Consider the following 20,641-nt stretch of genomic DNA (forward strand, 5'->3'; position numbering starts at 1 on the left):
GTGTTGTGTACTGCAGTACACAACTGCAGGCAGTACACAACACACAACGCGTAAGACACATCCGACCAAAAGCATACACAACCTCAGGTTGACAATTCCCATCACCGGGACGAATCAACAAGAAGGAGCCAAATTTTATTTCAAATGTTTTAAGCTTTTAAATATTTTAACATTGACAGCTCAATTTGAGAGCATTCTTTGGATGGAATGCAAGAGGTGTACATGCATTCAACGTTACTAGAAAGTGTTGTGCTTTTACACTCCGACATCTGTAGCAGATCACGCAGCTTACATACTGTGTACAATACAATGCCAGTGGTTTCATGTGTTTGTAACGTGCCTCTGATGATGGTTCTTTTGAACCGAAACATGTAAGGCGAGTGAAATAAATAAGTGACCTAAGAACGTTGTTACACTCGACGGATTATTCATTGACAATTTGTGATTGATAGTGTAACGGACCAAATATGAAACAATTCAAATTCATAGAATTTTAATTATTACCCAGAAGAAACAGACACAGGTGCAAGAAATTGTATGTGAGTTAATCCTCTACATATTCCCCCTCCAAGGCCGCACATTTTCCCCGATGCCTTAGCTGTTGAATACCTTGATTATAGAAGGTCTCATTTTGACTGTCTAGGAAGTCCTCCACTGCAGAAATGACATCTTGGAATCGCTTACCACGAAGTGGCTTCATTAGCTGCGTAAAGAGGAAGAAGTTGCTTGGTGCCAGGACTGGTGAAAATGGTGATGGGAGAAGAATTTCATATCCCAAACTGGCAGCTAGTGTTGTAGCATGAGCCAGTGCATTGTCGTGGAGAAGTCGCACCCCTTTTCCCAGCATTTCACATAGATTTTTCTTGATTGCCTCCTGTAATTTTCTCAGAAGATTCCAGTAGTACTTGCCAGTGATTGTGACACCCTTTTGTGCGTTGTTGGTCATGATGTCACCCTGCCGATCCCAGAACACACTCAACATTACCTTTCCTGTTGACGGCTGGGATTTGGCCTTCTTTGGTGGCGGTGAGTCTACATGTTTCCACTGTTTGCTCATTTCCTTTGTTTCAGGGTCATAATGATAGACCCAGCTTTCATCCATCGTGATCAGGCAGTCGAAAAATTCCACCTTTTTGTCTTGACACAACTGCAAAAGTTTCTTTGTCACATCCATCCATTGCTGTTTTTGAACTGGTGTCAGCAGTTGTGGCTTCCAATGCACAGCGACCTTTGTCACGTGTAATTCATCATGGATGATGTCAAAAACTGGCCCATGGCTCCTGCTGATCTCATGAACAATAGCTTCAATAGTTGAGCACCTATCGGATAGGATCAAAGCTTCCACCTGTGTCACAATTCCCGCTTCCTCAACGAGAGATCGTCTTCCACTTCTGGGTTCATCTTCAAGGTTTGTGTTTCCACAATGAAAGCTCCTCTTCCACCTGACCACTGTGTCATATGATGGTACACCTTCCTGATACACAGCGGTCATCTGGTCATGGATCTCCCTGGCAGACTTCTCTTGCAAATGCAGGACCCATATCACAGCGCGAGCCTCCACTTTCTCAACCGACGTCACCAATTTGCTTCTGCCCCTTGCAGTGGCTCTCTCTGTCCACTTAGCATGGAAAAATTTGACTGTTCGACAAGCTCAGGAAATGGGCTATCTCCTATGTAGAATGATATTTTGGAATTATGATTTTCTCGTGGTGATAATTAAAACGTGACTTCCCATCATATATGTGTATATATATACACACACACACACAAGGGTTGGAAATTTAATAGTGGCAACACTACTGTAGAGACACCATGCAACAGAACCAAGTAATGTCGCTTATACCACACATTAGTTACATACCTACCTTACCTCAGAGCAAATGGACTCTCCCTTCCCATATCACGCGCATGTGCAGTGACGAGAAGAACAGATCCTTGTGTTAGCTGGCGGTCTAATGTAGTGTTGTCGCGATGTGTTCAAAACAGGAACAATGGATTTGGATAAAAAGTGAATGTGCCAGAGGCCATACAGCACAGCAGTGTCATCAAGGTCTTCAAGAGGCTTGTAGGGAATCTGCATTGCCTTACAGAACAGTGGCAAGGTGGGTAAAAGCCTTCAACGAGGGATGCCAAAATGTGGCAGACATGTGTCGGCCAGGTTGTCCTAATGTCAGTGAAGAAGAAGTTACTGGAGATTGATCAGTGCCATACGATTCGTGAGCTGGCCCGAGAGACAGGATTAGCGCAGAGGACTGTGCTTCACATTCTGAAGGAACTCCTGGGCATGAGAAAAATTGCATCACGATAGGTTCCACATGATTTGACGGAAGTGCAGAAATGGCTATGATACGACGCTGCTCGTAACCACTTGGAGTGCTATGAGCGCGAAGGAGAGGCTTTCTTACGCCATAGCATTACGCTGGATGAGACATGGGCCAAATTGTATAAGCCACAAATGAAACACCAATCAAACGAATGGTGTCATTACGGGTCATCACGAAAATCAAAAGTTCGTCAGAACCCCAGCAATATGAAAGTTATGGTGATTCTCGTGTATGACTGTAATGGTATTATCCTAACCCATACCATTCCCTGACAATAGACCCTCAGTGCGCAGTATTACTGTTCATTTTTGGAACACAACCAGTGACCAGCTTTGAGAAAGAAGCGGCGACACTTTCTGCAGAACCCACCCATCATTTTGCAGGAAAATACTCGGCCGCATGCGGCGCAAGCTGTGGCTGATTTGTTCAATTGATGAGGCTGGGAAGTGCTGTACCATCCACCATACTCCCTGGACTTAAGCCTTTTTGTCTTCAACTTGATTCCTAAGATGAAGGAACCACTTCGTGGAATTCGCTTCAGAACTGCTCCAGAGATTTTTCAGTCAGTAGACCGCTCCATTTGAACTGTCAACACAATAGGCACTGCTAAAGGTATTCTATGACTTCCACATTGCTGGCAATGGGTTGCACACAATGCTGGTGACTACATTGGAGGACGGTAAAACTTCAAACCATGCATCTGTTTTATATCAGTTGTAAATAAATAGCTACGACTATTAAAGTTCCAAGCCTCGTATTTACATATAATGACGTGAAAATAATTATTACTGCAGTAAACAATATTCTATAATAAATATGTAACAATTGTATACATTTCTTTGGTTGGTATTTTGGGGAAAGAAATGTACGTTATATTCAGCTACATTAGTTTACAGCGTCTGACAGCTTGTGGTGGATGTTTTTATGGCTAAAATTGTTGTTCATACATGGCAGGTTATTGGAAAATGGTTTCTACAACTGTGAAGGAGAATGGAGTTGAGGGTGGAGAGGTGTCAGGCCTGCCACCTGGTGATTATAGCCTCATTGGATGGGATGTGGACACTACTGGACGGCGACTGCTTGATGAAATATTCCAGATTGCAGCTTTCGCTCCTGAAGTTAGTTTTTCTCAGTATGTGATGCCATTTCGTGATTTAAATCCTGCAGCTCGGCGCAGACATAACATTAGAGTTGTTACTGTAGGTCGCTATCGCATGCTCAAGGACTCCAGGACTGGAAAGGTTAGTTGTACAGACCACATTACTGCTTCAACAGGTTACATTTCTCATGTTTTGATTCTTACTTAACACAGGAGGGCAAACAATAAATCATTCAGTAAAGAATATGAGACAAACCCAGCTAATGTATAACTGAATATGAATCATATTTCTGGAAGGGAAAGAGACCTATTATATAATGCCAGTTAATAATATTTATAACTTCTAAACACTGCAGTGAATGAGAATAAAAGTACAGATCTGAACCATTACATTAGCAATCATTTCATCTTGAGGCACTCTCCCAACTAATTTTGACTTGGGATAGATAAAACAATTAAAAACGGTGTTTCACATCTTAATTTGTTTTGGCAATAAAGAAAGTACTGCGCAGGATAGAACAAATGTTTTAAATTTGTGCATTTTTTAACATGAGGCAGGTTATTCAAGAATGGTCTAAGTCAAAAATATATTCAGTGTATTGTATTGTATTGTTTCAAAATTGTGTGAATGATAACAATATATCCATGACCTGTGTAGTTTGAATTAATTTTGTCTTTTAAACATGCTGGTCAGAAATAAGAAGGCATTTCATCACTTGGAAATTAAGAATTCCCAAGTTCTTATCCCATTATACACTTTTTAGGGTGAACTAATTAATTTGTGATCAGACCATGTGATGTCTTTGTGCTGTCTGTATAAGTCTGTTGGTTACAGGTTCTAAAGACTAAAAGCGAGATTTTTGGATTATCAGACTTCATTCAGTGGCTAGAAGATATAAAAGGTAATGCAAGAGATGGTGTGATTCTTGTAAGTCACGAGCCCCGCAAGGTGGCAGCACCGCTTCTTCTGGAGGCATTGTACAAGTACAACCTGCTTGAGAGGTTCTCTGCTATAGTGAAGGGTTTTGCCAATGGATACAAAGTGGCTGAGATAAAATGTGCCAAAACTGTGCACTCATTTTCACTACGCACGTTGTCCCGTGTATTACTGAATAATGAAGAGGACCTAGACAATGCTGCAGATAGAGCACGCCTTGCCTTCCAGGTAAAGAGAATGAAGAAATCACCACAAAATATATACTTTGTACCTATCCTACAATTTTAAAAAGTCATAAAATATTAGCTGTAAAAATGTTCCTCCATCTCATGCAGAGACTTCTTTGATAATTCCTTTCTTTGAGTTGATATTTATGGATATTTTTTAGCCCTTCCTGGACACTCTGTAATGCTTTTGGTTCTTGTTCCGTAGGATCCTAGCACATATGACTTTTCGCTAAAGGAGGTTGATCCAGTATTTTGATATAGTCAGTAGATCTAGAAGTACTTGTTTTTTTATGGTCCCACAATATCTAGTCAAATCTTCAGTGAAGATACATTCCTCTGAAACGTCGGTTAACACAATATCTACATGACGCCATATCCCAGAAGACTGCTTTCTTCATAGTCACCACCGTGAAAACCTCAAATCTTACATACATTACAAAATTGTTTTAAGAATATTACAGATTTCAAAAAGTTTATGGTTTCTCCAACAGTAACTTCAAGTATTGCAAGCATTACAATGCTGAAGTTAAAGTATAAGTGCTGGAAATGCATATTATGACGGGTGAACCCACTGCATAGAGAAGTGTCACTTCCTAGGTAACGCATTATCAAGACATGGCGTGAAAACCAGCGTTCATTGCTAGTCAACAGCTATCAATTCCTAGGCAACGAATATTCTAGCTAACACGTGAAATGAAACTCTTCAATGAGGTGTCTTCTAGTTCATCTGAGTGTATAAAATAAGAGACCAAACAGAACACGGCCCTTGTTATGGATATGGCAAAATGTGACCACCAATCATGACTACATTTTTCTCAAAATAAGACAAAACTCCCAAGATGATTTGGTTATATTTTTAACATTATTGGGAAGTGTTCACTTCCTTACCACCTAATAAAACTCTGATCAGATGTTTCAAAGGTAATTAATTTAAGATAGAGGGATCATTACAATGCAAAGATTCTGAGAATATATTCAGATTATTAAACATTCTGGACAGTTAGAAAAAATGCCTTATCTGAAAATTGTCTATTTATCTGTGACATGGTATTAGGGTCTAAACTGTTGGGACTTCTATTTTCAGCCTGGTTTGCGTAAGACCAAATGAACCATGTATCCCATAAATTATTTCTGTGATATTGTTGAAATTCTATATTAATCCATAACAGATCTTGGTTTTAATAAGACCCTACATGAATACCTGTATTGTATAAATATCACAGATTTTGTTGACATTTTACATGAGACATTTCCACCAAAACTTAGGTAATTCTGGTTGCAAAATCAGTTCACAGTAAAACACAGTTTGCTTGAGATCATAAATGGAATTTACCATGTATCCTATAAACATTTCTGCACTGTTTCTTAAAATTCAGTATGTAAGACTGCCACTGATTTGCATTTAATTATTCTCATTATGAAGTTTAATGAGCTCTGAAGAATACCACTTGTAATTATGTGTATTGCATTTAAGAGCTCAGTCTTGTTCTTGGTCATCTCTTGTATCAAGAGTAGTAACTTCACAGTTGACAACAGTTTCAAAGTTGTAATGAGTATATAGAGCTCTCTAAACATTATCAAACACTTTCTTGCCTATAGGAAGTCATGCAATGGAATCAGAAGGAAACCACTCACAGTCATATAATAATCTGCTGGAAAGATAATGGCCAGTATACTATGGCATTCTGCGGTCATTGCTGAATACTATGCAGGCATTATAGAGGTGTGTAATGTTATCAAACAGAATTCCTTGGCTTCTAGGCCTAGCCCCAAGTTCCTATGTAATGTTCAGAGGGTTGAAAGAATTCCCGTGGGAAAAAGAGAATTTCCAGCAATAACACAAAACCCCATAATCATGTGTTGTCTTTGAACACAGATCATCCACTAAGAAGGTACACACATGTTACATGTTACATCCTCCTTGTCACTCTCTGTGGTTCTTGTATTACAGCAAAGTGTGTTTGTTGTAGTTAGGTCCAGTAACCTGTGCAAATCATATGTGATTACTAGAGCTAGGATTTTCATGCAGTATTATAATTATGTAACAGAAAAACTCTGAAATATGTAGTAAAACATGTGGATTCATTAAAATATGTAACATTGCTAAAAGCAATATGCAGACCACCTTTATTTACAGTCTTTTGACAAAATCATTGATTTTTTTATGCACAGTACACAGAATATTTTCCATATCTTCGGGGATCATTGATTGTCTTTTATCTGATAGAATGTGTTTGTAGGCTGTAAAGGATCTTTCTACATCACAAGATGTCAGTGATGTGTATTTAAAAAAAGAATGAACTATATCATCTCCGTTAAGTACTTGACAAGCACGGGTAATTGTCGAAAATCCAAGATTTCTTTTTGACACTGCCTGCAACGTGGTGGACACACTTTCACCAGCCTCTCCTGTCACAACACTAAGCTTTTCACTTGCATTTTTCATTATGTCCATAGATTCTTGCAGAGGAAGTCTCTGGGTTTCTAACCATTTTATACTCTATGGAAGCCAGCTGAAATGGCTTCAAATGCAGGCAATTGAACAGGCCACTTTTGGATCAGTGAATGCACTGTGGGATTCACGCATTGAAACAGCTGACTCGGAGGGAAGCTTGGCTACAGTCGATTTCACAGTTTCAAAGTGTTCACTGCAAAAAGTTGTCTGCTTTGTCCAGGTTCCCCATCTTCTTGGCACTGGTTCGAGGGGCAGGGGTGCATCTAACAAGTGCTGCTTATAGAATTGCATTCGATGTGGGACTTTTAAGAGCACTTTTCTTGTCATTGAAATTAATTTGTTCACTTGGGATAACTTGGGTCTAACCTCCTCAGCAACATGTTGCAGTCCATGAGCCAGGAAAGTAAAATGAATCAAATTAGAATAAAAGCCTGTAAACTCAGTTGAAGCTTTCAGCGTATACTCATATGCTGCAGCACCTTCTCCTCATGAACTATGGTAGGCCACAACACTAAGTCTGTCATTCACAAACCTTGCAACAGTGGAATGATTTATGTGATGCAGAACTATGGAGCAAATCAAATGTGGATTACAAAGAACTTCAATGTCTAACTTGCCAGCCACAAGGTTTGCAATAAAGCAACCTATGGTATTCATCGTTTTGTCCACAGCATCCCATATAAAGCTAACTTCTGTGTTACCTCTTTATGTTTTCCAAGGTTTCTTCATAGCGGATAGGAAGATAAAGTTTTTGAAATGTTGACTGGTCTGGAATATGTTTCTTGCAGTAATTTCCCAAAAAAGGACTGAATTTCAGGCCTTTTGAGTTTAAACCAGAGGATATTCATGGACGCCTCTTAATTGCACATATGCTTGAAAAATTAATTTCTTGAGGTTGAAGATTGCTGCATCTGTGGTAAGAGCACTTGCTTCTTTGAAGAACTCAGTTGCTTGTTCTTCATATGTAATGTGCTTTGTACATGTTGCTCCAACTATGATTTCATAGAACACCAAATACTTCTGTTGCAAGCCAGACATATTACAGTTTTACTGTTGGCTCTGAAGGAATCATCTCTTTTTACCCACAGATTTAACTTTGATGCCAGAGAAGATGCAACCAGTGCCATAACGATATCGAATATGCAAACTTGAACTTAACTCATTGAACTGCTCATACAAAACTAAAGTCACTTCAAAAAATTTCAGAACAAGAACACAGGTTGTTAGTAGTGGACACGTATGTTTGGTGAAAGGGGAGGGGATTTTAACTGTAATACAAAGGAACATCATTCAAATTCTTAGAAAAAACCCCCTGTGTGCAGGTCACACTAATGAGTGAAACTAACTGGGGGTTGTAGTTTACTCTGCTTTACAAAAGAGGTAATTTCTTTTTGGGTTTCCCTGTCAATTTAGAAGAAGTTTTCTGGAAGGGTGGAGGAGACTGTTAATAAGGTATTTAATCAAAATACAAAAAAATGTAGGTGCTTTTCAGTTTAAAATGCAAGTAAAGAAAACTGTTATGAAATATATAGTTTTATGTAATATTCCAAGAAATATGTGGGAAGTGCCAAAATATCTAAAAATATGTACAATAAAATTCAGCTGTAGCAGTACTAAAGCTGCATTTCATGGAGATTTTTACTCTTTTTAGCATCTACATAATAAGAACTAAAATATGTATTAACACAAAAATCTTAGCTCTAGTGATTGCTCACAAGTACATTATGCATAGCTTCAGGTCTGGTTACAGATAGTACAACACCTCTGTGCCGGGGAAGACCACCCAGAAAGCAACCAAGGCAGTCGGGATGGAGGATATTCAGAAAATCATGGACTTGCAGAAGCTATACGTCAGTTTACACTTACTGTAACCAAAGAGCAGATGGAACTTGCCAGACTGAAGACTGTGTTGGAGCGTCAGAACTCTTTGCGTCCTGTGTTTGGTCCGTTGCTTCGTCTAAACAGGCGTGAGAGGCAACGTGCTAGCAATTTACGCAGAATTCTTGCTGAAGCAGGGATTGATTATCCAATGCTTTCTGCCACATATTCAAAGAATGGAAAGGAAAGCATTGCCCAATTGCTGGCTTCAAAATTGGCACAGGCAAAACCAAAAGAAGTAGATGAATTGCATGAACTGTTAGTGGGCCACTTTGACCCAAATTCAGAATCAAAAACTGAGAAATCTCAATTGAATAAGGAAAATAGGTCTGGAATTGGAGATGTAAGTGGATCCAGCACCCCAGACACTACAACTAGCTCACCTATCAAAGCTCCCAGCTCATTGGGTGATAATACCACCACTGACAGTACCAATTCTCCCCAGAGTAATACTGCTTCCCCACAAAAACATTCCTTATCTACTGGTTCAGTGGTTACCATTGCATCTGAGTCAGTGGTTACCCTTGCATCTGAGTCCACTGCATCCTAAACTTGAATATGCTAAGTATGTTCGATCAGTTTCTAGAGGATGTCTGTGAGTGCCTTACCAAGGACGAGTTTTTGTTTGATGCCACTGTTGCCTTTGTTCAATAAAGTTGTTTTGTTAATGTTCATATGATATAAGTGATTAAGAAAATATATCAGTTGTTTTGTTTTAATTAGCTATGGCCCAAGATTGTTATTTGTCTTATTAAATATTTTGTGATGCAAGGAATAAATTGTTTCTCTTATTTTGTTTGTTAATTTTGGGCACTGTATGTGCCAGTGAGGAAACTTTAGTTCCACAGGCAGTTTCTGGAACATTCTTCACAAGCAGTGAGAAAACTTGGTTCACAGTCATTCTAAATCAATATTCAGATCTCATTGTAACAATACTAAATAAAGAATGATTTGTCTAGAAGATTTGTGTCCTCTTTCTTTTCAGCAGGTCTTCAACCAGAACTCATTCCAGTTTCTTGTGTTTCAGGCTAATACTGTCATTGCCCTGCCTTTATTCTCTTACTTCAAGGCAATAAACTTCAATCTTTCTTCTGTTTCTTTTTTAAATTTATTTTAAAAATCTGTCAGTCTCTAGACTATGTAGCATCATGTGATGGATCGTAATATACATCTGTAACACAGGATGAGTATTAAATTACAAGACCGATAAACAGCATTCATTTGAACCCTTAAACAACTTATCTCTTTCAAAGTATGAGGGGCAGTCAAATGAAAATGGGTTAGAAGCCAAAACATATTAAAGAACATTTCTTACCTCAAAAATGAAATCCAAAACTGTTAATACATTTATCCCATTGGGACATAAGACAGTCAATCCCATCCTTGAAAAAGCTTGTGGGCTCTCTACAGAACCACATCTCTACCCAGCCACACACATCTTCATCCAGTGCAAACCGATGTCCACGAATGTGTCTCTTCAGGTCTCCAAAAATGTGAAAATCACACGGGGAGAGATCTGGGCTGTAGGGGGGGGGGATGTTGAAGCACTTCCCAACCAAATCTCTAGCATATTCCTCACACAGTTGGCAGTTTGGGAGCGTGCATTATCATGAAGGATAATACCGTTCAATAGCATTCCAGGGTGTTTTGAATTTATGGCACGTCTCAGTTTCTGCAAAGTGTTATGTTCCTGCGTGAGTTGATGTGGAACCCACTTCGCACAGATTTTGCGGTACAGTAGGTGTTTTATCACAATGGCGTGTACGGAACCGTGACTTATTCCCATCAAAAGATTAATTTCTTCCTCAATGATCCGTCAATTTGCCCAGATATGATCATCCAATGCAGGAATAACATCTGGAGTGATGACACGATGAGCCTGTCCTGTGCGAGCATCATCTTGCAGTGACACACGTCCTTCTCAGAATATCTTTTGCATTGCCAGCATGCTGTGTTCGCTGTAAACAACAGACATGCGATGATGAATTTCTTGTCGTCCTACTCCTTCAGCAGTCAAAAAGCGCACTACACTTCGCTGTTCGTCTTTACCCACCTCCATTACTGATGTTGGACAACCACATGTCGCGCTAACCTTACTTCCAGCACAATAAACGACTAGTGTGCAAGGGCTCGTTACTGTGCTTTCTTGAGTCCCCACCAGATGTTCGTACCATAAGCAAATTCCAATGTTGCCAACTTTAGCGCCGTGTGAATTATGCGTGGTGACCCGTTTTGATTTTACTGCGCCATATAATTTCCTTGGACACCTGTGTTCCTGTAATGCCAAGAAGCATATCTGAAAATGATTTTGTGAAAATTCTTCAGCAGCTGTCATTTCTTTCTTGTGGATGTCGACAGATTCAAAGTATGCTCCTTTCAGTAAACATTTTAATTTAATAAAGAGAAAAAATGTGACCCGGAGATTGAGTGAGTAAGGGGAATGATCAAGTACAAGAACTTAGTTTTGAGGTAGGAACTGTCAAACTAATTGGACACCATGCTGAAGCATTGTCCCAGTGCACAGTGCAACTATTCTCCCACCGTTCCATTATTCAGATTCTTTCTCACAGTTTTGACAATTTCTGATTCATGATTTGACGTGGTGAAATGTATTCAGCCATAAAAGTTCCTTTGACACCAAAGAAAACTGGCATTGTCTTACTTTTTAATTTTGACATTCTTTGGCCAATTTGGAATAAGGAAGGTTTGCCAGATCAGTGAAATGAGTCTGTAATTGTACCATTTCACAAGAAGGGTGATAAAACTGATTGATGTAATTATCATGGGATATCACTGATATCAAAACCAGGTCGGACTGAAATTAAACAGGACACATCAGATGTTGATGTATGTTGATGATGTGAAACTGCTGGTTGATAATATAGATACCATAAAGAGAAACAGACAAATTTTAATTGTTCAAGTAAGGAGGTTGGTATAGAAGTAAACACAGAAAACTAAGTATATGTTGCTGTCTCATCACCAGAATGCAGGACAAAATGATGACAACAATAGGAAACAGATTTTTTGAATATGCGGCACTGTTCATATATTTGAGAACGACTATAACAAATAAAACCGGATTGAGGAGGAAATTGAACACGGGTAATGCTTCTTACCATTCGGTCCAGAACCTTTTGTCTTCTCGTTTGCTCTATAGAAACATAAAAATTAGAATATACAAAACTAATTTAGCCTGTGGTTCTGGGTGAATGTGAAAGGTTGTCTCTGACATTAAAGGAGGAACATAGACTGAGGGTGTTTGAGAACAGGATGTTCAGGAAAATATTTGCACTGAAGAGGGATTAAATGACAGGAGGTTGAAGAAAACTGCATAATGAGGAGCTTCATAACTTGTACTCTTCTCCAAGTATGATTAGAATGATCAATTCAAGGATAATGAGGTGGGCAGGGCATGTAGAACGAATGGGGAGAAGGGGAATGCATATAGGATATTGGTGGGAAAGCCCGAAGGAAAGTGACCATTGGGAAGACTTAAGGCATAGGTGGTTGGATGATATTAAGGCAGCATCTACACGAGCGCATAAAATGCGTCCATTGTAACAACATACTTTGCTGAGGACACCACACAGCTGCAGAATGTGATGTGTAGTTTCATTGCAGACAAAAACTATGCACCGCATTCTGCAAAGTACATTCGTTACAACGGACGCATTTTGTGTGCTCATGTAGATGCTGCCTAAAATGGAAGTTAAAGAGGAATGGGATGGCATTGATTGGATTGATCTGGCTCAGGATAGGGACCAGTGGAGGGCTCTTGTGAACACAATAATGAACCTTTGGGTTCAATAAAATGCTGGGAAATTCTTGAGTAGCTGCAGATTTGGCTTCTCCTCAAGAGGGGCTCAGCTACATAAGTATCACTGATATCAACTTCATAAAATTTTTCATCCAGTATCCTCTTAAGGTTGAGTTCATACATGAACGAAATTATTGGGGTTCATCAGTGTTGGTTTTGATATAACAGATCAACAATTGATCAGCATATTTGCGTTCATCAGATAACTGGCGAAAAAATATGAGTACAACGAGACAATACATCAGCTATTCATAGACTTCAAGAAAGCCTATGATTCAGTTAAAGGGGGAGAATTGTACAATATCTTCATAGAGTTTGGGGTACCCATGAAATTATTTAGGCTCATTAAAATGTGTTTAAACGAAATGTAAGTAAAGTCCATATAGGTAAATATTTTTCTGATAATTTTCCTATCTAGAATGGTCTAAAACAAGGAGATGCTTTATTGCCACAGCTTTTCAACTTTTCTTTAGAGAATAGCATTGGGAATGTCCAGGAAAACCCGGTTGGACTGAAATAAGTGGAACGCAGGATGCTGATCTATGTGAATGAGGTGAATCTACTGGTGATAACATAGATGCCATGAAGAAAAACTGAGAAACTTTAATTGATGCTAGTAAGGAGACTGGTGTAGAAGTAAATGTAGAGAAAACTATATGTTTCTGCATCATCACCAGAATGCAGGGCAAAATCATGACATAGAGACAGCTAAAAGATACTTTGAAAATCTAGCACAGTTCATATATTTGTGAATGACAGTAAGAAATCAAAATTTGATTCAAGAGGAAAATAAGAGATGATTGAATTCAGGTAGTAGTTGCTACCATTCAGTCCAGAACCTTTTGTCTTCCTGTATGCTGTCTAGAAACATAAAAATTAGAACATGAAAAGTATTATTTTGCCTGTGGTTCTGTATGGGTGTGAAACTTGGTCCTGACATTTAACATGGCGGTAGGTTGAGCTGGTCGGAGTTTATTTAAATGCTCACTGCTAGTGTGCATTTAAATATCTGTTGTTGCTTTTCATTTAAATGTCATTGCTTGTTAGGACGCTTACATTGTATTTAAAAATGCTTTACCTAATACAATTTTTATGATAAATGAATGGAATTAACTTTGTTTTTATCAGAAAAGAACATAGTGCCTCAAAGTATAGCGTATGATTTGAAAATGTGTAGACAAGAAATTTATATTCTAGTTTTAATATTTCCTTGTAATGTTGATACATACTGTAAAAAATTGTTCCCTTCTCCTTCGTAGAATAGTTCTGCATTATAAAATCACCCCTGCTTCTAGCACTTGAAATATTTTTGCATTCTCTGCTGCCATAAACCAGTTGGAAGCAATAAAATCAGTTGGTTCTCTGCTGGCAAGTTTCACATCTTTGTTGAACTCTTAAGATATTTCAGGCTTTTCACTAAAGGAGAGAAAAGTGAAAGCATTGCAGTTCAAGGAAGGTTACAGAGTCTTTGTTCCCTTCTTCAGTTCCAAGCACTTCCAGTGCAATTGCCCTTTCTAAAGTCATAAACAAACACATGAATCATGTTTCGGGTACTTCAAGAAGTACCATAGAAAAGCGAGATTCAGTTACATGATGTTGGCGGTGAACCCTGTGTACACATCAAGCAGATAACTACAAAAATGGTATGGACATTTAATTTTAATCTATTTGAAACTAAATACAAGGGTTGGATAATAAGTAGTGGCAACACTGCTGTAACATGAAAAATGTGCATCAGGTGGCACTAACGCCATCTGTAACTGATAGCAGAAGTTCAGTTGAAGTAGTGCAGTGAGTGGCTCTGGTTTTGTTTCATTGAGTTGCATTGTGCATCGTCTTGAAGTGCAGGAGCCCAGTTCAAGCACCCTAACAACATGTCTATGAAACAAGAACAACGCTCCTGGATAAAAATTGAAGTTGCACGAGGTTGTAGTGCACAAAACTCTTATCAGAGACCCAAGAAGCATGTGGTGATGCTGCTTTGCCATATCGCACAGTGGCACCATGGGTGAAATTGTTCCTTGAAGGAAGGGATGCCATTTAGGTCAGCCGTCATTCAGGACAACCCCATGATGACAACCACACAATTCAGCTTCTTGCTTCTTTGCTGGATGTCGATTGTCAATGGGCTGCACGGGAGTTAGCTGCTGAGGTAGGCGTATGTCACAAAACCATGCTCCACATTCTGCACTGTATTCTTGGATACCACAAAATTACAGCGTGTTGGGACAAGACAGTAACTTTCATTCAAAATAAATATCTGCTCATGAGCGGTCATGAGCCTCAGCTGGGGCTCGACACCAAGACCGACAAACTGACTGACCGTCAGTTGCAACATGACTTTGACTTTGACTAGAATAGTACATTCGAACATGAGTTTAACTGCGTGGCGAGCTGTTTCATAATTGTTCCCAAGCAAATTGTGTAGTGCCAACACACACCAAGAGGTAAATATTGTGTCCATGGAAATCGTTCTGGTTTGCCTATTCGTATAGTAATATCATGCCATGTATCGGGTATGTGAGTTTAAACGTTCAGAAACGTGTAAATGGAAAATTAACCTTTTAGAGGAAGTTCATGGATATGAAAGTGAAAATGTTTCTGTCTTTACTTCAAAAGTCTAAGAAGTTGTTGGGTGTCAACGATCAAAGCCCAGCACCTGAGAGTGAAATATTTCCACACAGTGTTGAACACGCAAGGAAAACTCCAAACATAGATTGTCTTTCGACACTATCTGAAGAAGAACTTTTAAAAAAGAACGAAGATCTTAAGGAAACAATATATGGTAAGGTGCTTATTGATTCATTCGTGTATCATGTTTGAATGAGAATATAACTTACTTTTCGTAATTTATTTTGAAGAAAAAACATAGTTACGTAGTGCTGTAACGCTTGTGTTAGCGGTTTTTAACCTGCGTGTAGATATGACTGGGCAATTTTTCATATTTTTTGTTTAGCTGCATACAGTGCTAATAGAAGTTCACAAGGAACTTTATAATTGTATTATTACATTGAACATATCTACTGGAGAGCTTTAGCAGGTTCCTCGAAATTATTTCGAAGTGCAGGAAGTTGGGGAAGAGGCGAAGCGAGGTTCCCGTTTTGTAATACCTGTAATAGCTCTAACGCTAGAAAAGATGTTGATGATTATTAAAGTGAGCTAAAACAGTAGTGAAATTAGGAAATTGTTTAATATATTTTATTCAACATTTTTTTATTATATTCTAAGGATATGTATTGTCAGTCTTTCAGGCATTGCACCACAGTTCTACTATTTTTCTTCTCCATAAAAAGACTATCAGAGCGATGTTGGGATATGGCAATAGAGTTTCGTGTAGAAACATATTTAAAGAGTTAAATATTTTATCATTTGCATCACAATATGTAGTTTTATTAATATTTGTAAGGGGTACACAGTAGTGTAGTTGGTTGAGGGGCTATGCTACAAGCCGGAAGGTTGCGGGTTCAAGTCCTGCCGCACTATGGCCTTGGGGGTCGACTCAGCCTCTAATAGAAACGAGTACCAGGAATTAATTAAATAACTTTCCTGGGGTGTAAGGCTGACAACCTTACAACCATCTTCGAGCCGATTGTCTAGATAATGTGGGACCCTCAACGTCTCACAACCCTATGGGCCTTCACGGCCTGTTACAGGGATAGCTTTACTCTACTTTACTACTATTTGTATTGCCAAATAAAGTTCTTTTTCCATCAAACATTGATTCTCATAATACTGATACTAGACAAAGATGAGATTTGTATCTGTCTCAAGCTAATTTAACTATTTATCTAAAAGGAGTTTCTAATGCGGGTATAAAAATATTTAATAAATTTCCCATACTGATCAAGAACACATCTAATAATTTTGAAAAGTGTAAGGTTGTATTAAGGCATTTCTTGAACACTCGTACGTTTTATACTGTGGATGAATATCTAAATAGATAACTTTTATTGTTGTATTCATTGTACTGTCTAGTTGTGTAATTTCTATGCTCTATAATTATGTTATGACATGTTCTGTATCCATTTTTTGGATCTCATGAACTTACAATAAATACAAATACAAATACATCAACTAGACATTAAGACAGTAGTAAACTCGTTTCTTAAAATATATATACAAATATCAATTGAAAGTCTTTTATACAAAATACCATATAAACAGCATTATAAAAAGTTTAGTTCATCTTGTATTTGCCTATGATATTATTCTCCAAAATGCTAAATGTAAAAACATACATTTGGAGAGGGTGTGGTTGAAACAGTGAGGTTTGTTCATTGGGAGCACTGGTGTAGAAGCTAGATCACATATCACTCAGAAAGGCCACATTTCTGAAATAAGCAGTCATGATGGATCAAGTAATTGCAGAGCCAGGGACTAGTTTCTACTTTGAATAGCATTCAAACAAACAAATATTCGCTGCCTCCTGTAAATAATTACTTATTAATGCTAAGTACATGAAAGGTGACACATGAAAGAGAAATTCCTGTTCTCTGAATTTCTGGCCACTACTGGACATGGAAAAGAACATTACAGAATTTATTTGCCATTAAGAATTTACAGTGGCAAAATTGGTTGGTATATACACTGGTGGAGTACCATCAGTGATGGAATTACATTATGGTGTGAAGGCACATTGGTGCATATGGATATACTGTGATATACACTTCCACCAAGTCTTAGTAAAATTCATTCTTTCATTCATTCTTATTCATTCTGGAGATTAAAAATACATTGATATAGGATATTACAATAATGGTAATAAATATAAGTTAATAGAAGTATAACAATAGAAGTATTAAAAATAAGTATAATATAATATCAACCGATTAGATATATAGCTTATTAGAAATAAAATATAGGGGTATTAAAAATAATTATAATAATATTAAATTATTAGAAGTATAACTTATTCTACATATCTGCATATCAGTAGTTAGTATTGCAGAATTCTTCATTGAAGAAGCATTCAACTGAATAATAGCATCTATTAATAAGTTCTTCAGTTCCTCTTTAAACTGGTTGTTGTCACCTATTTGTTTTGTGTTGTTGGGCAATTTGTTGTAGAAGATGCCACCTGCTGCTGGTGGTTTACTCTTATGAAGTTATAAATTACATATCTATGATAATTATTATTTCTTGTGTTATATGTATGTATTTGTTTATTTACAGTGCAGTTACCATTTTCTTTTGCATATAAGATGGTTTTTTGAATGCATAGTGAATATATTGTTAATATTTTTAATTGCCATATGCCAGAAGGGGGTAAATGAAACCATAATACAACATTCTTCTTGCATTCATATTTAGTATATTAGGTAGTCTATTAATTATAAATCATTTATGGCTAATTCTAGTACAGGTGTTTTCAATATGTACTTCCCAGCTTAGGTTACTGTCAGTTATAACCTCAAGGAAATTAGTACTTTTTGAGCTGAGTATTTCTCTGTTTGTTATTAGAATTTTTAATTCACATTCCTGCCTGGAAGAGAATGTAGTGTGTTTGGGTTGGATTTATAAATAAATTGTTTCAAAATATTGCTCTGTTAAGCCTGCTTTTAAAATTGTTAATCAAATTTAAGTAGTCCCACAAATTCCAGCGTATTTTAAAATGTTACATGAAGAGGTTGGAACCGAATTTAGTGCACTTATGTCTCACACAAATGTATGCTGGTTATCATGAGGAAAATTCCTAAACTGACTGTTGTGATAACAGTTTTCTTTGAGAGAGAGATCTGCTAGTGTGTACAAATTGTTTAGGAAAATAATGGGCTGTACATTTCTAGATTCTAAATATATCATAACTTGCAGATTGTTTGCACTGAAATTAATCAGATAAACTCTTAGTACAAGCAAATATGGTGGATATTCTCATAGCTCAAGACAAAGTTGCTGGCTGCCTTAGTATGTTCCAGCTTTACCAATATAGGACAGAAGCAGGCTATATATCCATGCTGCTATAACTGACAAATCTGAGGCAACTGAACAGAAATGTTCATTTGCAATTATCATAAGAGAAAAGCAGCATTTCTTGGCCTGCATGAAGATAACATATTAAGAGTAGATTTTGAGGGTTCTGATGTGACAGCTCTTAGGCAGATAGTTGGTTTAGAATACCCAGTTCTTTGATATTGCTCTCAAACTTTAATCTTATTGGCCATTGTGTGCCACTCTGAGGCTGGCTGTCTTTAATAGTCAACATCGAAATGAAGGCAAGGAATACATTCTTTAAGAATATTCCATCAGAATATAAGAGGATTGAGAAACAAAACAAATGAACTACAGTGCGTACAATCAAGTGCGCGCCGCGGCTGCAATTTGCCGTGAGTCATACCACCGCAGAACGGATGCAGTCGCGGGGAGAGTTGCAACTCCTCCCCGCGACTGCATCCGTTCTGCGGTGGTATGACTCACGGCAAATTGCAGCCGCGGCGCGCACTTGATTGTACGCACTGTAGTTCATTTGTTTTGTTTCTCAATCCTCTTATATTCTGATGGAATATTCTTAAAGAATGTATTCCTTGCCTTCATTTCGATGTTGACTATTAAAGACAGCCAGCCTCAGAGTGGCACACAATGGCCAATAAGATTAAAGTTTGAGAGCAATATCAAAGAACTGGGTATTCTAAACCAACTATCTGCCTAAGAGCTGTCACATCAGAACCCTCAAAATCTACTCTTAATATGTTATCTTCATGCAGGCCAAGAAATGCTGCTTTTCTCTTATGATAATTGCAAATGAACATTTCTGTTCAGTTGCCTCAGATTTGTCAGTTATAGCAGCATGGATATATAGCCTGCTTCTGTCCTATATTGGTAAAGCTGGAACATACTAAGGCAGCCAGCAACTTTGTCTTGAGCTATGAGAATATCCACCATATTTGCTTGTACTAAGAGTTTATCTGATTAATTTCAGTGCAAACAATCTGCAAGTTATGATATATTTAGAATCTAGAAATGTACAGCCCATTATTTTCCTAAACAATTTGTACACACTAGCAGATCTCTCTCTCAAAGAAAACTGTTATCACAACAGTCAGTTTAGGAATTTTCCTCATGATAACCAGCATACATTTGTGTGAGACATAAGTGCACTAAATTCGGTTCCAACCTCTTCATGTAACATTTTAAAATACGCTGGAATTTGTGGGACTACTTAAATTTGATTAACAATTTTAAAAGCAGGCTTAACAGAGCAATATTTTGAAACAATTTATTTATAAATCCAACCCAAACACACTACATTCTCTTCCAGGCAGGAATGTGAATTAAAAATTCTAATAACAAACAGAGAAATACTCAGCTCAAAAAGTACTAATTTCCTTGAGGTTATAACTGACAGTAACCTAAGCTGGGAAGTACATATTGAAAACACCTGTACTAGAATTAGCCATAAATGATTTATAATTAATAGACTACCTAATATACTTGATATCAATGCAAGAAGAATGTTGTATTATGGTTTCATTTACCCCCTTCTGGCATATGGCAATTAAAAATATTAACAATATATTCACTATGCATTCAAAAAACCATCTTATATGCAAAAGAAAATGGTAACTGCACTGTAAATAAACAAATACATACATATAACACAAGAAATAATAATTATCATAGATATGTAATTTATAACTTCATAAGAGTAAACCACCAGCAGCAGGTGGCATCTTCTACAACAAATTGCCCGACAACACAAAACAAATAGGTGACAACAACCAGTTTAAAGAGGAACTGAAGAACTTATTAATAGATGCTATTATTCAGTTGAATGCTTCTTCAATGAAGAATTCTGCAATACTAACTACTGATATGCAGATATGTAGAATAAGTTATACTTCTAATAATTTAATATTATTATAATTATTTTTAATACCCCTATATTTTATTTCTAATAAGCTATA

At 37.6% G+C, this 20,641-nt stretch overlaps 3 protein-coding genes across 5 annotated transcripts in view; 2 read left to right on the forward strand and 1 right to left on the reverse strand.

Annotated features, from left to right (window-relative positions):
• Nucleotides 1-9,883, forward strand: part of LOC111866115 (maternal protein exuperantia) — a 13,257-nt gene extending 3,374 nt beyond the window's left edge. For all 3 annotated transcript variants that reach the window (XM_023854731.2, XM_023854730.2, XM_023854732.2), the window contains 3 exons: nt 3,279-3,565; nt 4,259-4,588; nt 8,793-9,883. In XM_023854731.2, the coding sequence (XP_023710499.1) occupies nt 3,290-3,565; nt 4,259-4,588; nt 8,793-9,470 (1,284 nt within the window). In that variant the 5' untranslated portion in view covers nt 3,279-3,289 and the 3' untranslated portion in view covers nt 9,471-9,883. The remainder of the gene's footprint in view (nt 1-3,278; nt 3,566-4,258; nt 4,589-8,792) is intronic.
• On the reverse strand, nt 545-1,492 carry LOC111866148 (histone-lysine N-methyltransferase SETMAR-like). Its single transcript, XM_023854804.1, has one exon. The coding sequence runs from the start codon at nt 1,490-1,492 to the stop codon at nt 545-547; it is 948 nt and encodes a 315-aa protein (XP_023710572.1).
• A 5,310-nt stretch (nt 9,884-15,193) lies between the features above and the next one.
• Nucleotides 15,194-20,641, forward strand: part of LOC111866123 (MIP18 family protein galla-1) — a 13,943-nt gene continuing 8,495 nt past the window's right edge. The window contains exon 1 of the mRNA XM_023854757.1: nt 15,194-15,525. Within this exon, the coding sequence (XP_023710525.1) occupies nt 15,318-15,525 (208 nt within the window). The 5' untranslated portion in view covers nt 15,194-15,317. The remainder of the gene's footprint in view (nt 15,526-20,641) is intronic.

Source organism: Cryptotermes secundus, unplaced genomic scaffold (assembly GCF_002891405.2).
Source record: "Cryptotermes secundus unplaced genomic scaffold, Csec_1.0 scaffold318, whole genome shotgun sequence".
NCBI classification, from domain to species: Eukaryota; Metazoa; Arthropoda; class Insecta; order Blattodea; family Kalotermitidae; genus Cryptotermes; species Cryptotermes secundus.